General features: G+C 30.3%; 1 protein-coding gene across 6 annotated transcripts in view; it reads right to left on the bottom strand.

The window, feature by feature from the left end:
- The window catches only part of LOC132714973 (unconventional myosin-XV-like), a 95,074-nt gene that overhangs the window by 5,042 nt on the left and 70,597 nt on the right, over positions 1-19,435 (bottom strand). For 2 of the 6 annotated variants that reach the window (XM_060697915.1, XM_060697918.1), the window contains 18 exons: positions 15,881-16,152; positions 15,054-15,189; positions 13,382-13,503; positions 12,874-12,989; positions 12,250-12,391; positions 11,693-11,801; positions 10,899-10,913; positions 8,519-8,643; positions 8,076-8,153; positions 7,374-7,531; positions 4,843-4,946; positions 3,978-4,030; positions 3,590-3,662; positions 3,209-3,285; positions 2,896-2,978; positions 2,234-2,459; positions 1,049-1,129; positions 491-748 (listed from right to left, as the gene is read on the bottom strand). In XM_060697915.1, coding sequence (XP_060553898.1) covers positions 491-748; positions 1,049-1,129; positions 2,234-2,459; positions 2,896-2,978; positions 3,209-3,285; positions 3,590-3,662; positions 3,978-4,030; positions 4,843-4,946; positions 7,374-7,531; positions 8,076-8,153; positions 8,519-8,643; positions 10,899-10,913; positions 11,693-11,801; positions 12,250-12,391; positions 12,874-12,989; positions 13,382-13,503; positions 15,054-15,189; positions 15,881-16,152 — 2,228 coding nt within the window. Of the gene's footprint in view, positions 1-490; positions 749-1,048; positions 1,130-2,233; positions 2,460-2,895; positions 2,979-3,208; positions 3,286-3,589; positions 3,663-3,977; positions 4,031-4,842; positions 4,947-5,769; positions 5,868-6,871; positions 6,895-7,373; positions 7,532-8,075; positions 8,154-8,518; positions 8,644-10,898; positions 10,914-11,692; positions 11,802-12,249; positions 12,392-12,873; positions 12,990-13,381; positions 13,504-15,053; positions 15,190-15,880; positions 16,153-19,435 lie in introns of all 6 variants that reach the window. The other 4 variants (XM_060697919.1, XM_060697916.1, XM_060697920.1 and 1 more) reach the window with 4 other exon arrangements.

Genomic DNA, 19,435 nt, shown 5'->3' with positions numbered 1-19,435 from the left:
ATATGGTAAAATATATTACATTTTGTGTAAGGCTTGTGTGTATTGTTATATATGGTAAAATATATTACATTTTATGTAAGGCTTGTGTGTATTGTTATATATGGTAAAATATATTACATTTTGTGTAAGGCTTGTGTGTATTGTTATATATGGTAAAATATATATCATATCCCACCTGATATTTATGATATCTTCAGTGTAAACATATTTACTTTAAGCTAACCAGTACTTGTGGCACATATGGAAACTAAGTCATAACCAAAATCAAACTGGAGCCTAACAGCCCTGGGTTATAGGTTTTTCAGACAAATTTGATACAAGTTGTTACTTATTCATTTTTCTTGAAAGGTTCAACATTTTTGAATTGTCAGTATATCAATTAACAGCTTAATAAAAATATAAAATATTCTCATCTAGATAAAATTTTATAAAAATTGTCTCTTAAACAAATCATATTGTACATATGAAAACTAAACATCACATCACACACCTGGAAGTACATAAGTTCATTATAGAGCAGGTTATCAGACACTCTGACCGGGAAATACCAAACGGTTCTCTGGAAGACAAGATCGTAGTCACGTCTGCTGCGTAGCAACTCAGCCGTGACATCCAAAATATACTCTTCGTTACGCAGTCTACTAAACTGCCCATCTCGAGTACGTAGGAACACTGTGTACTCTTCCACCTCCACCTGGTCCACTACGTCCAGACGTTGACAAATATCATCTGTACAGTCTCTTACAACCTTTAATAAACAAATGTTAGCATTTCTATCATTACAATATAAAAAAAACAACAACAACAACAAAAGAACAAACTTTTCAAAGATTTAATTTGTACTAGAATAAAAAAATTAATTAGCAGTAGTTTAAAGCAACAAATCAAGCATATATACTGTATATGCTATGAAATTCATACATTGTACTTACAAATAATTATATCATTAAAATTAATCAAGATCATGCATGGAATTTACAAAATTTATTATTTATTCAACAATTTTACAGAATAAAACCATATCTAAATGTACAATTGAAGCACTTACTGTGCATGGCTTAATATGTAGCATTCCTTCTCTTTCTGAACCACTGTAGATGAACGAAAATCTCTTTGATATTCTTCCATTCTATACAACAGTAAAAAAACAATTCAATGTATTAACCAGAGTCATTTAAAAATCCATTGTAATTAACTTACAGCCTGTCTGAATCAAATTATTTAGTTATAATAACTGTAAATTTCTGTTGTCAAAAGCATAAAATAGAAATAATGATCATGTAGATGCATTGTGTCAGTTGAAATATAAGTATAGGGAAAATGATGCACATAAAAACTAATTACAATTACCTGTACATCAGACATAAAATTTGATATTAGATATTGGAAACTTAATAAATTAAATTCTCAAATTAATTGCATTACATAAGTTTTTTTATTTAATCTCTAATCTACCACAGATCACATCAATACAAGGGGTAAATCATCAAATTATGTGTCAATAGTTAAGTCAGTCGGTGAAACTACAAATGCTACACATTCAAATATATATAATCATCACTCATGCACACATTCACAGTGAATAAGTACAATCTGATGGATTAAAGTAAAAAAGTGTCACAGTATGGTATACCATTTTGTGGAGACAACATATTATCTTTACCATACTCTTTTTCCATCGTCTTTCCTTAACTTCCATTTCAATAGATTGTCTGGACTACAATGTTTACATCAAACAAAACACTAACAGACATGTAAACAGACAACTGTTATACTAAAATTAACTCACAGACAGTCACATACACTCAACACTTAATCTGATTTGCTGTAAAAAAATTTACCTTCTACTCAGGTCATAGAAAGTAACATTGGTAACACCAACGAATATGATATTCACAAAGCTTCAAGCAAGGGCTGACTTTGAAAAGTATTTAGAAAAAAAGTCTACTTTTTGCCAAGTGACCTGACACGCTACTCATGGGGAGAGGTCCATATAACATACCAACACACAAGATGCAGTAGCTTATGTATCAGTCAAGGTGCCATTAGAAACAGCAAGTGTTGTTGAAGAACAAAGAAAGTACATACTGGCAACAATATGCTCCACCAGATACAATTTCCACATTGTACAGTACATATTGACAACATACTAACACATGATATCAGATTGACACTCCTCATTTAATGCTGGTTCAATCTTTTTTATACGAAGTATAACAAAAACAATACTTACAGCTAAAGCGTTTATTTCTTCTTTTAATGGCACATTTTTCCTCCCTCCATATTTGAAAGTTTTTCGTAGATTTTGGAGGCAGATTGCGGCAGCACCGCTGTATGTTCTTTGAGTATCGGAGGCAACAGTCTCAAGGTATTTGAACAAATATGGACGGAAACCCTCTGAGCAGTCACAATACGCAGCAATAATGGCAAATAATCTCCAACCCATAATGCAACTCTTCCTGTAAATATAAAAGCATGGTGGTGGAATCATGATCACCATTGTTCGAATAAGTTCTGGCCATTGTTATTACATTAATATTAATTTGATATTGAAATGGCTTCAGTTTAGTCCAACTTGCAGAAGTAAAGAGGAGGTTGCGCTAAAGATTGTTGAGGTGGAGAAGAAGAAGGCTATTCAAGAATTGCTTCTGATGAACCAAACAGAGCATTTACTTGTGTACAGGTGTTTGTTTACAAAATCTATGATGTCACAATGCAGGAGATTAAAAATTTGCAAGAGATTAAAAATAAGTGTAAAGATTAATATCTGTGCATGTTTTTTTCAAATGAACGATTGAAAAAGCAAATGATGTGTATCAGGATATGTGTATAACAATATAGTTTTATACAGATTTTGCATGTATCTGTTATACATGAACAAACAAACAAACTTACGGTTTCATGCTCCTATTATTTGTTGTCTGCTTACACAACTGACAATACACCTCGTCTCGTAACTCCGGATACTTGTGACATGCCTAAAACAAATGTTACAAAACCTTATTTCTCTAGTTCAAATGTATCATTATTTTCTGTTTTAAAAAGCAGATTTTAAACATTCACAGTAAAGCTCCACAATCAGCCACATGTACCATATTTAAATCTTAATCCTTATACAGTTGTATGTAAGTTTATGAATGGAAATGTTGATATTTTTATTGTTACATCTTTTTTCCAACATTTATAATTGTTTAATCAACTGCCATACCCTGAGAACTTTCAGTGCACAGTCCATCTCTGTCTGGTTAGATGACATAGGATAATCTCCCATAAACTTCATTATACCTGAAATATACATGTCATATAATGACACAAAATGTTTATAACAACTGTATTACAAATTTTTGTACATGTACATCTGGAACATTCAACATTAACAACTGACATAATTAAGGTTATTTCAGCTGGTGAAAATAATTTTGCTCAATGAGGTATAAGAGAATAAGTCTGTTTTTGTATTACCATTTGAAACATACCCAGTTAATGGTTATGTCATATGATTAAATTATCATCATTTGTGTGTATCTTTTGCAAAAATCTGAATCTGATCAAATACTACACAGATAAATTCAGAGGGAAGTATACTTACAGATAAAGCATTCAAGTGCCAGTTTGTGAAGTTCAGGATTATCTAGCTTGAGTAGTGAAGACTGTATTGGTGACTGGAAATAACAAATGGAAATTACATACTCAAAATAAAATTGTTCATATTGGTAACATCAAAAACAGAATGGTTTAAATTGGAAACAACAAATACAAAGATTTAAGACAAAAGGTTGGAAAATATTTATGGTTATATGGTTAGATATGATTATACTTTACAATGCAGATTTAGTGTACAGTATTTGATGGTTTAACAATCCTATTTGGTCCAAAATTTACAAAGAACTCATTTAATTAAAGCATAAACTACTTAAAATATTTGTTTGCTTGATTTACATAGAAATTTGTTAGAACAAAAATAAGAATTAACTCACCCTTGTCCATTTAACCATCTCAGCCTGTTCTTTCCATGTCCAGTCACCGGAACCTACGAAAATTTAGTATCAATATATGAGTATACATTCTTATATAGATCAATTTTATAATAATGCACTAAACAGTTCTGTATTTTAAATACAATCTAAATTATCAGAAAAAAATGGATGATCTACTTTAAATTTCGTATAATATTAAGAAACATTTCTTAATATCAATTACAAGTATGCATGTTATAATTAAACAGTGAAAAGCATGCAAAGAATGTGTGCTTTGTGCTGAATGCATAAAACAAGTAAATCATCTTCATTATATATATCAGACAGTCACATTTATAGTCCTTAATGATCGAAATGTTTTTCAAAATGTTCCTTGCTAAACATTATGATTTTAGTCTAAAAATTATGAGTCAGTAAAGTAATTTTAACAACCCTAATTAGAGCCAGACTAGGCTATCCAATCATACAGACTGACAACACTCTAATATATAGTTGTTTGCTTTAGCTACGCATTTTGATATCAAAACCCCTCTTCATAACAATGAACTGTTCCAAATTCAAAACAGGACAAGACTATTTCACGAATTTAATTAATATGTTAATTCATTGGCTATTTCAATTCATCAATATATACCTCTATACCTATACATGTATTAGAATCTGAAAATATCATTTTAAATTACATTTCTGATTGTGACTATAATATAATTTTAACAGCATTTTGACAATAAACATTATTACATAAGGTTTTATTACATTTATCAATGACATAATATTTAATAAAAGCTCATGTATATAAAATTCCATAAAGATATATTAAGCTTTATATTGCAGTTAGTATATTAGTTAGTATGGCAACCATCACCTCGGCGATGTCTCTCATGTTTCTGTAGATTATGCAGCTTCAGTTTCTCGATAGATTTTATTGTGCCGTGTACCGAACCATTGTTGGGACGTAACAAGTCGTACCTTGAAAAATAATCAATTCATAATAGTCATATGACTTGATTCAAATGCAAATACTTTTTTGTCTAAAATGAATAAATTCTCCCAGAAAACATCTCTAATTGGCATCTTCAATTTTGTTGTCATCTTCTTGAATACTTGTTGGCAGAAGTCACGTTTTGCAGTAGTTAAATGCATGCAAGTGCAAAAGTGTTAATAAAAAGAAATTTAACAATGCATTGATGAATGCTGAAAGTACACTGTCTGTTTTCAAAGATGATGGAAATATGTTATGATATAAGGAAGTGTGTAATATCAAAATATTTTTCTGTACAACAAAATTTATCACAGACCCAATGATAAAAGATAATGATGATATCAAGGGGGCAATTGTATTTTATTTCACAACTTGGTTAATAACTTATGATTGAAAGAAAATCATGATTGATTCAAACATTCTTTGATTTTGCAATGTATCAGCTGTACAGTGCATTAAAGTACTTAACAAATTATCTTAATCTAACTTAATTAAATGATATCAAAAATATAAAGATACCAATCAAATATTACAGCAATGCTTCAAATCTTATTTTCTTACAACATTCATTTTAGATTTGCATCAATCAACTGCCAGCCTCCCCCCACCCACCCTTATCCCCCTGAATTCTTACCCTTATCCCCCTGGGACTTTAACTTTAGTTTAAAAAATGCATGTAGCTGTGCACAAATACAAGTAATAAATCAGGTCTTTAAATGAACAACACACTGATGAATTCCAAACAACAACAAACATTGCTTTAAAAATCATCACTCTGCAAGTAAAAAACCAAATTTGCAATTTCTAGACCTTCCAACATTTTCTCTAGCTCGTTAAAATCTGGCTTAGCATTTCCAACCTGATGCCGTCTCCATTCACTAAGAATACTCAGGGAATTGAAGGGATTGCTAAAATAAAATCATCATTTATCATGTACTATGATCAGACATGCTATTTTCAATGTTTATCTTATTTTTTTTATTTTAAAAAGCATTATCTTCAAAACTATGAACCTATCTAGAAGTCTAGCATCTTCTATTTTCTTTTGTTGTTTTTTGTTTTTCCAATCAATCTTTTTATTCCCATGAAATGCCAAACTTAAGATAGTTGTATTAAGCTATCAATTCATTTTTTTTCTTTCTTTTATCATTAGCTCTTTAGTATTTTCCTTCATGAATGATTAATTCTTTGATCTTGTTCTTACACTACTTACCATACACTATACTAAATTTTAAAGGTGAAAATTTTCAATTAGTAAATTTGATTTACTTAGTCAGATAAATCTTCATTACAAAATTTTATATTATCTTCCCTGATAGCCTTTATTCTTATTTTACCATTGAAACAGAACAGCATAGACCTGATATGAATTTCAATGAAGATCATGCAAGAATAGAAATGTCAGAAAAATGTCATGCCTAAGTTATGATATATCTTTACCGTTTCGAAATATAATGTCTTTGGATTAATTACTCAGGATATAGAATTTTGAAATGTTTGTATTTATTATTTTATATATTATTAAATATGTCATAAAATTAACAGTTTAGAACCACCCACCAACCTTACTGATAGGATTCTAACCCATAGTAGTGACGCTCAGTAATTTAAAGCCAGTGAACCATCCTAAATACTCCACATTATAGGCCCCTTAACAGTACTTATGAACACCCTATATTCTTTCATCTTCATAAGGGCTGTTTATCATTTAATAAACTAAAAGTTGTATCAGAATTATAAATAACTTTCAGGGAACCAATGTTATTTTTCAGACGCAAGATATAGACATGTGAGAATGTAGCAGTGAGTGTATATATGGTATATAAAGCAGCATAATATGAACTTTTCATGCTTGAATTATCATAATAACATGCTAGTATAACATTAGGTCATTCCTCCATTATAGCTCTACCTTTCTTTCTTATTATCTCTTTTCTGTAAATGAACATGATGAAATTATTATCTTAAATAAATTGTTGCCATAGAAAAATAAACACTAGCTAAATTATTGTAAGAAATATAATAAAATAAAATACAACTTTTTTGTAGAAATATAAATAAATCAGAGAATGATATGTTTTGACCTTGTAGAAAATAGTTCAAAACAAGTTTTCTCGACTCTATACATATATATACTGTACATTTAATATATTGTAAATAACTGTACAAATGTCATAATTTGCAGGTAAGCAAAATTTTTGCCGAAAGTTTATATTTTGTTAAACAAATAATAAGTTATTTAAAATGTACCTAGTATAGTTCAAGTTTGAGACAGACTTTGATCTGTTAGGAAATAAGGTGACATATTCAAATCCTTATTAGAATATATCAAATAATAGTCAGATTTGAGCTTTGTATCGGCAAAAATGATCAGGACACAGAAATCAGGGTAAAATACTGAAAGACTGACTTACTTGTCAACACTCTCTCGGAAGTGTAAGAGAGCAAACTCCATCATGGAAAACTTGCCATCCGGTACCATAGTACCTTGACTAGTTTCACTACGGTTGTCCGGTGCAGGAAGAGCATCACGTAATATTGCACCGTCTCTCGCCATTTCACGTGAGTCCTCCTGAAAGGTAGATAATACAGTTATATACCACAACTTTATTGAATAAACATGGAAAGAGGAGATCCTTGAGGTTATGAAATTAAAATATTGTGAAATCTGCTTTTGGTTTGATTGAGTCTATTCATGAGAGATAATACAAAGTGCAAAATCTGTCACACCTGCTGGCAACCAGCTAACGGAGTATTTATTATTTAAAGGTTTGGTAAAAATGCCACAAGCACCAGAAAAATATAACTACCCTTAGATTAAGTAAGGGGCCACTTTTAAAGCTGCAAGAAAATAATTATGAAAAGGTGATTGTTTAATTACTTCTTAGCAATAATATATCAACTAGAAATGAGACACTGTGAGATGTCCCCAAATTCTACCATTTTGTCAGTCTACGCACAGATAAGTGCAAATCTGTATGCCCCACCCGAAATAAGTGGGAATATAAATACACTCAACATACACGTGTTTTGATAATGGCAGAAACTGTCAAATAGAGAAACTAGATTTTGAAAATTGAATAAATTAAATTACTAAAAATATGTGATATAATTACCCGACTTGTATTGTGTGATTTATGGATAACTTTTTGGACTGTAGTTTCTGACAAATGAGCTGTTGGCTGCTGTTGACTCTGTAATATCAAACAATAATTATATTTTAATGCTATTTACAGTACTTAAATCTGTTCATTTTAATATTTAATAATATATTTATACATGAACAATGCATAAATGGATGAATTAAGTCACCTCATATTATATTTTGTCTTTCAAACATTGCGGTAAATCAAAGCTTTGACTAACTTGTCTTATCTTATTTATGTTTATGAACTGTCTTTGAACATATCATATCACATAAAGCACCATTCTGGTTTATAAGCCAACTTACAACATGTGTCTCTTTGATGGGATCTGGAGATTTAAATAAATTCTGTATAGGTTTTGATGTACGTTTGATTATTTATAAAAAGTTTTGGAAATTACAGTAAGTACTTACTCTAAAACTAGGTGTTCTTTCAATGGCCTCTCTTCTAGCATAATCAACTTCATGTCTTGCCAAAGGTTTGACCATCTCTGCTGGGAAATATCCATACACACCATTTGATATTCCATACAACCAACCTGAAAATAATGTGTACCATATGATCAAACTATTTTAAATTGTAAATATAAACAACTAAATGTCTGCTAAAACAAGTTAACACAAGACTGGGTGAATGATGAAAGTTTTGGACAGCCCAAACTTATTATATTCATTTCAAATTATCACTGTTACACCTATGCTGAAAATAAATACATGCTGATACAAATAAAAGGGAAATGGTTGATATATAACTTTCTATAACTAACAAACAGGAGAAGTGTATGTACATATCAAAACTGATCTGTCTTTCCTGAAAAATAACTAGTGTATGTATAATCCCTTTCACAGTTATTGAATATTCTGTATTAAAATGGGAGAAGTTCCAGAACCCCCCTTTAGTGGCAGTTGTATCATAGAAATTTACAGGCTACAGACAAAGGTGATTTTGACTGAGGGGGATTATGATTGCTATCAAAGAATGACAATTAACATAAGAAAATGAATCAATTATACACAAATTGTTGCTGAAATAAGTAAAAGGAGACAAATAACTGTATATTTTATGTATTCATAGGTTTTGAAAAAATGGTGCTGTCCTAATTAAAATTTGTTTGCAAAACAGTGACTACAACCAATTTAAGTACATTTGTAGTATCATCATAATAATAATTTCTATGTACTTTGGATATGGTACAGGTTTTTTTTTTTAATTTTATCATACTATAATAAATACAAACTGGTTCAAAACTTGAAATACTACTTTCTATATGAAAACTGAAACACCTTATCTAGCACTAAATGGATCTAGAAGCATACAGGTAATTCTCTAAATCCAAATCCACCATGAAGTTAACTAAAACTTGTGATTTCTAATGAAGTTTTCTGAAAATTGTCAATGTAATGATGAGAAACATTGTCGAGTCTTGTTTTAAAGCAGCACAACTACAAATTGATCCTAATTTTTCATGAAAAAGAAGAATATGTTTAAAAATAGTACAAATATCCCCAAGTTAAATATAAAGTCATTTAAACTAGCATAAAGCAGTAACTGTTACTTTCCCCACAAAACGGGCAAAAAATAACCATTATTCAATAGAAATAGAGTAGAAATTCTGTTTTTGGAACTGTCCATTACCAATTTTCAGGATACCAAAACAAAAACTTTAAAACTAGGCAACCATAAAGTGCCTGATCAGATTGCTCAGGCTAGCCTGAAACTATAGTGGTAGCAAAAAGCTTAACATTTCAGAGTTCTCTTGAAACTAGTGTTTTCTTATATGGAAGTGTGCTGCTTTAATAACTGAATACAGTTATATGACATGTTAGAGTATCGTGGTTTTTGCAGAGTATATCTCACTGTTCAGAGGGTGTTTTGAACCAAGAAAAAACTAACTCTTCAGAGATGTTTATAAACATATTTATATTGAAAGTACTACGTGTATATAACACAATCAAACCTTGCCATTAATGGAGAGGAGATTGTTAGATATCTGAAAAAGCTAAAAACAGGGAAAAGATATTGTGAAATGAAGCAAGAATTGAGTCAAATAATACCCTCTATACTTTAATGGATATAAAACTGACAATTTTATGACAAAAAAAAAAAGAGTAGGCTTCAATTTTAACCGTTATCTCCAAGTGTTTTCCTTGACATTGGAGCTACATATCTGGGGCTTGCGGGCATCAAATTTTCTTATGGTGGTTAACATTTCTTACAAGTGTATTCTAAATCCATCTAAGAAAGACAAAGTTACAGTCCATTCACACATAAAAATAACCCCATTTTATACCTTTGACCTCTAAGCATGACCTTGACCATATATAATGCTAATACAATGTACATCATCTTGATGTATAGAATATATTTTCTTATTTGAAAAATCACCTTGGATGTGAAAAAATTGTGTTAAATACTTGAAACTGAGCTGTAATACACTGCTATAATCCCTTTTTCTACTTTAACAAGTCTAATGTTCTTTATTGCTCTGCTAACTGTTAGATTGCCCTTTAACCTAATCCATGTGTTTAGACAAAATGCGATTATAATATGCATGCCTCCCTTCAGGGGTAAAAAAACTATAATACATGCTTCTGGGTCGGTGAAATAATTGTAAAATGGTGAAAAGAACAATATGGTTACAAAGACAAAATAAAACATAGGATGAGAAAATCAGAAATTGATTCTATAAAATGATTATATGTTCAAATCAGGATTTCTATGTCAATATCTAGGTGAGTGACAACCTCATACTCAAAGTGAAACAGGGGAGGTAAATCCTACAATAAATCTTACCTCTTCGAGCATAACCTAGAACAATAGCCAGTGCAAATAAAATATCAAATATCTTACTAATGAAAAATCATCACGGTGAAAAGGCTATGGCTTTATGCAAGAAGCACACATAAATTTCATATTTTCTACAATATTCTAAAAGCTAACTTTTTAATATTTATATAAATCAAGGGCAAGCTATTCTTACTAAAACAAAATAACGATTGCTAGTTTAAAGGAATATAAACATTTGAGAGACATTGTCATTTTTCCTCTTCAATTTTCATAACACTTTAACATGTCAGAATTATTTTATCAAAGAGAAATAGATAGACTAAATAAAAACAATTGTATTGAAAGTAATTTTTAACTGAACTTCTGTTAGTTTGCTTGAAAACTTTCATAGTTGACACTGACATGTTATAGATAAGTAGAATAAAGAAGACATTAAATCTGAAGATTTCAATATTAACTTGTTACATGTTCACCAAGATAAAGATAAAAATTTGTATGTTATAAAGCAACATAACTAATTTGTAATGTTTATAAGTGAAATAAAGATTAAATCAATAAAATTCTAGAATAAACTACAAATAAATCATGTTATTCTAATAAATTCATATAAGAACTCATGATGGAAACAAACATGGCAACTCTATAGATTCTAAAATTAAATAGACACACATCTACTACCCTAATATTCATATGTAAAATAAAGATGAAATATGCAGATTCTACACCAAAAAATCTTGATTCATATAATCAACTTAGTGTCTGTAACTTAAAGAAGAAATGAAGCAAAATGTAGTAATTACCTTCATCCACATCAGCATCCATCAGTTTGATGACATCACCACGTTTAAAGGACAGTAAAGTGCTCTCCCTTGTTATGTAATCTTTCATTGCAACAACATATCTATTGCTCTGTCAAAAAGAAGTAACGATATTTCACATTTCAAAACAAACAATTCAGATTTCATTGGAAATCAAAATAAGAACTGGGTTACAAATTACAATGAAGTTTTTGTTTAAAAAAATACTCGAGTGTGGATCTTCATTTATAAAAACCTGAATTGTATTAAAATATCAAAATGTTTAAAAGCAATCAGTCCACCTAACCCATGCTTTACTGTATGATTAACCAGTGATTACCAATTTTGCCACAACTACTTATTCCACATGATTTTTAAACCAGTCATGAGAGACAAATGACCATTTGACTTAATGTCCGAGACCATTTGTCACAGAGAAATTTGCCTCATCCCGAGGATCAAACCAGCGACCCCAAGATAAACATTCTGATGCTCTCCCTACTGAGCGTAGCACGCAGATATAAAGCATGGAATGTAAAATGTAAAGTAGAAAAGTTTACCCTGTCAGTTTCATTCAGGTACAAGTCCAGCATATCCTTCAATTGCTGTGCTCTATTTGTGTAGAAAACATATGGCTTATTCTTAGTGCTGATCTGTATAGATGTACGTGACGGCATAACAATGTCCACCACATCCTCAAATCTGTGTTCATAAATACAAAATTATTATTTTACCTTTGCATATTTCTCACATTATACATAATACATGTACTGAAATATCTAACTTATAATAGACAAATAGACTCCCAATTAACCTAGAGACCTATGGGATTGCAGATAAACAGTGTATGAATCAACCCAAAGACCACATTTCTACAAACATCATCCATGCTGTGCTGCCATTAATCTAACTCAAAAGTGATTTTTAAATACTGTAACTTTCATCATAATAAACTAAAATACACAAATTTAAACTAATAGCTGTTACTTTTTCCTGTATATAATTTAATGGTCAATTGAAAATGACTTTAAATGAGTAATTTGAGAAGAAATATTATATAATTATATACATATATTGTGACAACCCTTACATTATGTTTTGAGCAAATTTGTTTGTCAAGGAAGAACTGAGACACTTTTCAAAACATAAAATAGTTTTAAGACACAAGTACAGTTTTTACTCACTTGATATGTTCAATGACATCGAGGTAGTCTTCAACCAGACTTTTCACTCGCTGTACCAGGTAGATACCAGAGTGACTTACTCCGACATAGTGAATACCAGCAAGATGTCCGCTTGACTGAAATAATAAATGAAATATATACAGACTTACAGCACAAAATCAATAACACATCTAAATGTAAAGGAACTGGCAGAAAACCAGATAAAGGCAAATTATTCTCTGAACATGTTTTATTTGAGGTTATGGCCAGAGAAATACTATATTAGATTATGCAACCAGTTGTCCAATACAGGAAAATAATCATTATGAACATTTTATTACTCATCTGCAATGATAAATAAATAAAGTATATATGTCACATTTTGTGAAATTAAGAAGTCCATTCTTACATGTTGCTGATTTTTCTTATAATAGAGGAAGAAGCAACATGAACATTTCTAAAGAAAAAAAAACTCTGAAAAGTCACCACAAAACAAAAAAAATATAAAAGATTGTCAAGAAATACATACAGCCACAGGGAAGAGTCGACAGAAATATGTTGGCCATTCCTTTGCTGTATCCACTATAATCCTTTTCACCTGAGGCTTAAATGTCCCTGTCAGATAGTTACCTGCATTTATTCCATGACTCTCTGCAAAATTACAAATATATACCATTTATTTAGTTTTGTATGGTTCTTAGATGTCTTGTGCCAAAATGTTGTTACAGATACTTTATAACAAAAGACATCAGCAGCTCTTGTGTACTGTACAAATGTAAAACTTTGTAAAGTTGTTAAGCAATCTTTTCATAAACAAGAGCTGTCTGTAGGACAGCACGCTCGACTATTCTAAGTGCTTGATGGTAAAAGAGCCTTGATAATGTTAAATTTTTTAAGTTCACAAAAGGGCTAATTTTTTTTTTGAATTCATGTTATAGGCCTTAGAGAGAGTCTAATTATACAGTATTGGCTTGACTATTCGGAAGGTAATGTCACAAGGGTGTTTTTATTGAGTATAATAATACTAATTACCTATGAATACATAAATTTGACAGAAAAGGTACAAAGGCTTGTTATTAAGATGTTTTATCAAGTAAATCACTGCTTTATTATTATGAATGCATAGAATTGTCCCAAAAAAAAGCACAAACCCTTCAGTAGTTATTTAGATAACAGCTTACAAGCAAAACTTTACCATGAATTTCTAAGTTGAAAAAGGGGAGAAAAATCAGCCTAGATGCAAGATAGAATTATGGATCTTTGTCAGTGACCTACAATTATAACCCTAAATGCATATGTGAAGTTTTAAATAAATATCTTTAATAGTTATTGAGATATGTAAAACTTGCATGTAAACATTAACCAAGAGACTAAGTAGAAAAGGGGATATGAATCAGCCTTAATGCAAGATAGAGTTATGGAACTTGGTCAGTGACATACAATTATGACCCTCCAATTATGAACCTAAGTGCATGTGTAAAGTTTCAAGTAAATATCTTTGAAGACCTTTAACCTTTAACCAAAATTTCTAAGTTTCAAAGGGGCAAATAATTCTGCAAATATTGCAGGCAGAGTTATGCAATTTTGCAAACTGATGAACATTGTTACTATAAATAAGTATTGTAAATTTCAATTGAATATCTCGAGCAATAATTGAGATATTTGACTTTACAAAAAACTTTAACCTAAATTTCTAAGTTAAAAAGGGGCATAATTCTGTCAATATTGTAGGCAGAGTTTTCCAACTTGTCAATCTGATGTACCTCGTTACTATAAATAAGTATTGTAAGTTTCAATTGAATATCTCAAGCAATAATTGAAATATTTGACGTAACAAAAAACTTTAACCAAAATTTCTAAGTTAAAAAGGGGCATAATTCTGTCAATATTGTAGGCAGAGTTATCCAACTTGTCAATCTGATGTACCTTGTTACTATAAATAAGTATTGTAAGTTTCAATTGAATATCTCAAGTAATAATTGAGATATTTGACTTTACAAAAAACTTTAACCAACGCAGACGCCGACACGGACGCTGACGCCGGGGCGACTACAATAGCTCTCATATTCTTCGAATAGTCGAGCTAAAAATTCAAATCCTCAGAAGTAAAAAGTAGGAAGGTTTAGAAAATTTCTTCGGTCCCTCAGCTAAAAATAAAACATTTTGAATTATTTCTGATTTAAAAGAAAACAAAAATGTACCTAGCATTCCTCTCATTTTGATTCTTTCATCTTTATTTATACGTATACAGCCACTATTGTACACGTCCTGTACTACCTGACAGAACACAAGGTGCAGCGCTAGTGGGTTATCTAGTCTCTCTCCAGGCATAAACACCTGTAATATATAATAGTTTATATAACACCTGTAATATATAATAGTTTATGTAACACCTGTAATATATAATAGTTTATATAACACCTGTAATATATTATAGTTTATATAACACCTGTAATATATTATAGTTTATATAACACCTGTAATATATAATTGTTTATATAACACCTGTAATATATTATAGTTTATATAACACCTGTAATATATAATTGTTTATATAACACCTGTAATATATAATTGTTTATATAACACCTGTAATATATTATAGTTTATGTAACACCTGTAATATATTATAGTTTATATAACACCTGTAATATATAAGTTTATATAAACACCTGTAATATATAACAGTTTATATAACACACAACATCTCTACATACAAGAAATGCCTTTTTGTTTAAATCAATCAATATTTATACATTTACTGTAGGCAGTATCAAGTATTACAGTACATGTACTGTTTTATAAGAATGTATCAAAATTATTCAATAAACATTTTTTACTTCAATTTGAACTGCAAGCTTTTTGGACTATTCTTAAACTCATTTGTTAAACAATATCTTTCATCATAACAATCTCTATGAAAACCATCTTTTTCTCACTTCTACTTTTCAATAAAGAATACTTTACAAGTGTGAAGGTTTTACTAAGCAGTTGAAACATTGTTACATAATTTTACAACATGACATACCTCTTTCCTACAATGGACTGTCCAAGGTACATTATGGTACATAAGATATGTATCCTTGTTCTGTCTGTACAGGTCTGTAATAACCAGCTCCAATGATCTATAGTCTATCACTTCAGGCTCAGGTGGGAGGGGCTCCTCTGTGGAAGTAATAACAGTAGTAGTGGTCTGAGTGGTATGCTCCAGCTTCACCCGCTCCATCTTTACATGATGGGTCTTTAGTGGGGGCATCTTGGGAGGTGGCATCAAGGGAGGGGGAGGAGGAGTGGGCTCAACTGAATATAACAACATGCAATCATACATTACAATACATGCAGTAAACGGCCGTTCTCAGTTAGAATTTACACCCTTAGTTTTTACTTGTCGCCACCGTCTATCCTCATTATTGCAGGTTATTTGCCTGTAAATCTATGCTGGTTTAAGAAGGTAGATGTTACCTTAAATAACACACAATAACTCGCCATTTGATCATGAATAATTGTTTAATAATATTCACCTAAAGTTACGAAAATGACAGGTTCGTGATTGTCGCCGTCCAATTTATAAAAAGTGAACGTGTATTTAGATGCTTTAATTGTATTGTTTTAATTTTCTTTGATGCCGTATTATTTTGGAACAATTCACGACTATAAATTTGTAAATTAGATCTCAGTAACAATAACTCATAAAAAATGGTAAGGGATTAGTGTTTGTCGCCGGATAGTATGAAATGTTCGTTATCCTTTTAACCATATATTGCAAGTGAAGTGTTTTTATCATTGAAACAACATTAGATGTTCTTTTTTGTATTAATATCACAATATAATACTTTCATATTATCACCATGTTCATAGTGTGCACAATTTTTTTATTATTTATGTAGAATTTAACGTTGTGATGTGGTTTGGGTTAAAATTGAAAGGTTCGTTACCTGATTTAAAGGGTTTATGACTACAATATGTACCCCGAGCACATCAAATGTTCTAAGTTACGTAAAAATTAGTATTTTATGCCAAAAATGAAACATTTTGTTGCTGTTTAAACAACATTATTGAATCTGAAATATGCTGAGAAAAGGTTCGCGATGAAAGGTTCGTGCGGTGATATATCTTACTCGGTGCCGCCTACACTATGCTTGTTTGTAAACGGCTGCGGATAACAAACATAATGTACTATGATGTCATTTGGGTTGAAACGTTTCAACTCTTTCTATAATGGTTGCTTATTATTCGCAGCGCATGTTATAAACATGATCGAGAATTCCCATCAAAATCCTTTGGCAAGTGATTTTGATACTTTTCATGATTATTAAATTTCAAGAAAATTTTCTATTGCCTACCGAATCAAAAACGATATTGGTTTCAAATGAAATAAGCGAATTTATATTTTTATGATGTTTATCAATACCATGTCGGATTACAAACAAGGAAAGGTTCGTGACCATTAGTCACGAACCTTTCCTATGATAATTTATATGTATAAAATAATATCTCTTATCCTGTAATGTATATAATATTATTTAAGGAAAATCTTGTGAGTATATCTTGTTTATACAGAAAAAGAACATCAAAAGAATGTCTGATTTTTACAAGACGTTACGACTGAAAAAGATGTATGTAAAAATAAACCTCGTACTCGCCCGAAAAGCTTGTTTTATAAAAAAAACAAATAAACATTATATTTGTTTGATTATAAATTCAAAATATGAAGTGAATTTAAAACAATTCTATAAAGATAAATTATTATGATGAGGAAAACATGATAAAATAAACATTTAACTCCATGAAAGGTTCGTTGTCTTGGGCCACGAACCTTTCAATTAAAAAACACCCGTCTTTTTCAAGCTAGACAATTGTAGCTTTGGAATTACTTTTAGTGCAGACAATTATGCTGAAGTCTAAACCTGAAAACATGCGGTAATTCAGTAAAATAATAAAACAAGAAGATTCGGAAAAATATCAAGAATATATTACTAGTTTTACAAGCATGAAAATATACGTTGCTTCTTCAATGTTGTGAAATTGTGATTAACCTTTTGAAAACTAATACTTGCGTGACATATTGCAATGTCCAGTAGGCGAAGAAAAGATATGGCTGAACCTAAGGACACACCCTAAAAGGTTATGAAGCCAAGAGAAACAAGATATTCGCGGAGGTCATTTAAATAATTGGGAGGTGACAACATTGAATTGGTCAATTCTTTGTTTGTTACAAAAAAGCAGTTTTAGTGAATAACGAACATATCATTAAATTTAGAGAAATTGACTCCGATTCTATAATTTGATATGCTTGCGTTATATAGCTAATATTTTTTATACTAGCTGAATGTTTCTCTTCGTAAAAAGCTTATGTTTATTTGTTTTAAAAGTAAAATCTAGTATTATTACCATATTGACACGTTTTCATTGGATTGAATTAGTTGTTATAAATTGAAGAAAGCATTTATAAATTGTTTTACAACAGATGCCATTCCAATTTAATATCATTTTTGAGAAATGAAAAGATTACAATAGATATCATTAGGTAATGAATATAATTGTATTCGAATGTCTATATCCGAACTTTATATCTGAATATAAATGTATCTATATTAGCATCAAAATTTTGATTTGACAATGAAAGGTTCGCTATTTTATATACCATATCTGAATTGAAAAAGTTAGTAAATATATGATTAAAATCTTAGCACCAGCAATGTATTTGATCTGGTAAACTGTTCTACTTCTTGATACATGTTTATCTTTTAATTAAGGTGTTGTTGTTTCAATTGTTTTAGACTGATATGCTGTATTGCTATGTCTTTAGTTACTATCATTTTACATAAATACTATTCGATGCTTTATTTTACTACAAAATAATGTGAACCAGTATACTATAAAGTCAAGAAAGATAATGGGTTTTATACTAAATATCATTGTGTGATGTCTATATGTATGCTTTGGGGTATTAAGTGGGCTTCTTTTTTGTTTGAGTTTATGGTTGAAAGGTTCGTTAGCTTTACATAGTACTTAAGTTTTAGTAAGGTGATCAATTTACCTAAAAATAAAGCATATACATCGCATACAATTGCTAGCAGAGATACTACGGTTTTTATTTATGCCAAGAACTATACTTATTACACCGGGTCGTAGCTCTTATAATAATGAGACAAATCGTAATCACAGTTAAGCAGTATATCTTGATTTGCACTTTTTGCATATGAGTTTTTAAAAAAGTATATAAGCTTAATTAGTCAAGTAATTCGTGATATCAATTGTACAATTAAAAATTTATGTACCATGTGATATTTAAAAGTAAATTCCAATAAGATATCATCAATGTAATTATAAGCAGCCCTTTTTAGAGTAAACGGTACTTTGTCACGAACATTTCCGGCATTTTAAAAAGGTAAAATGGATACACTTTTCAAACCGCCGATTTACAAAAACTACTTATATAATGTTGAAAATAATTTCAGTAGAACTTCACAGATGGTTTAAGTTTGTAAAAAGACTAACAGTTTTGCGTTTTTGCGAATCTGTATTTTTTATAAAATTTTGATAGGGGTGTAAATTCTAACTGAGAATGGCCGTAAATATA

This window comes from Ruditapes philippinarum, unplaced genomic scaffold (assembly GCF_026571515.1).
Source record: "Ruditapes philippinarum isolate M1 unplaced genomic scaffold, ASM2657151v2 ctg2148_1_1_1_1, whole genome shotgun sequence".
In the NCBI taxonomy this organism is placed as follows: Eukaryota; Metazoa; Mollusca; class Bivalvia; order Venerida; family Veneridae; genus Ruditapes; species Ruditapes philippinarum.
The sequence above is the reverse complement of the archived record's forward strand: the minus strand, read 5'-3'. Positions and strand labels throughout refer to the sequence as shown.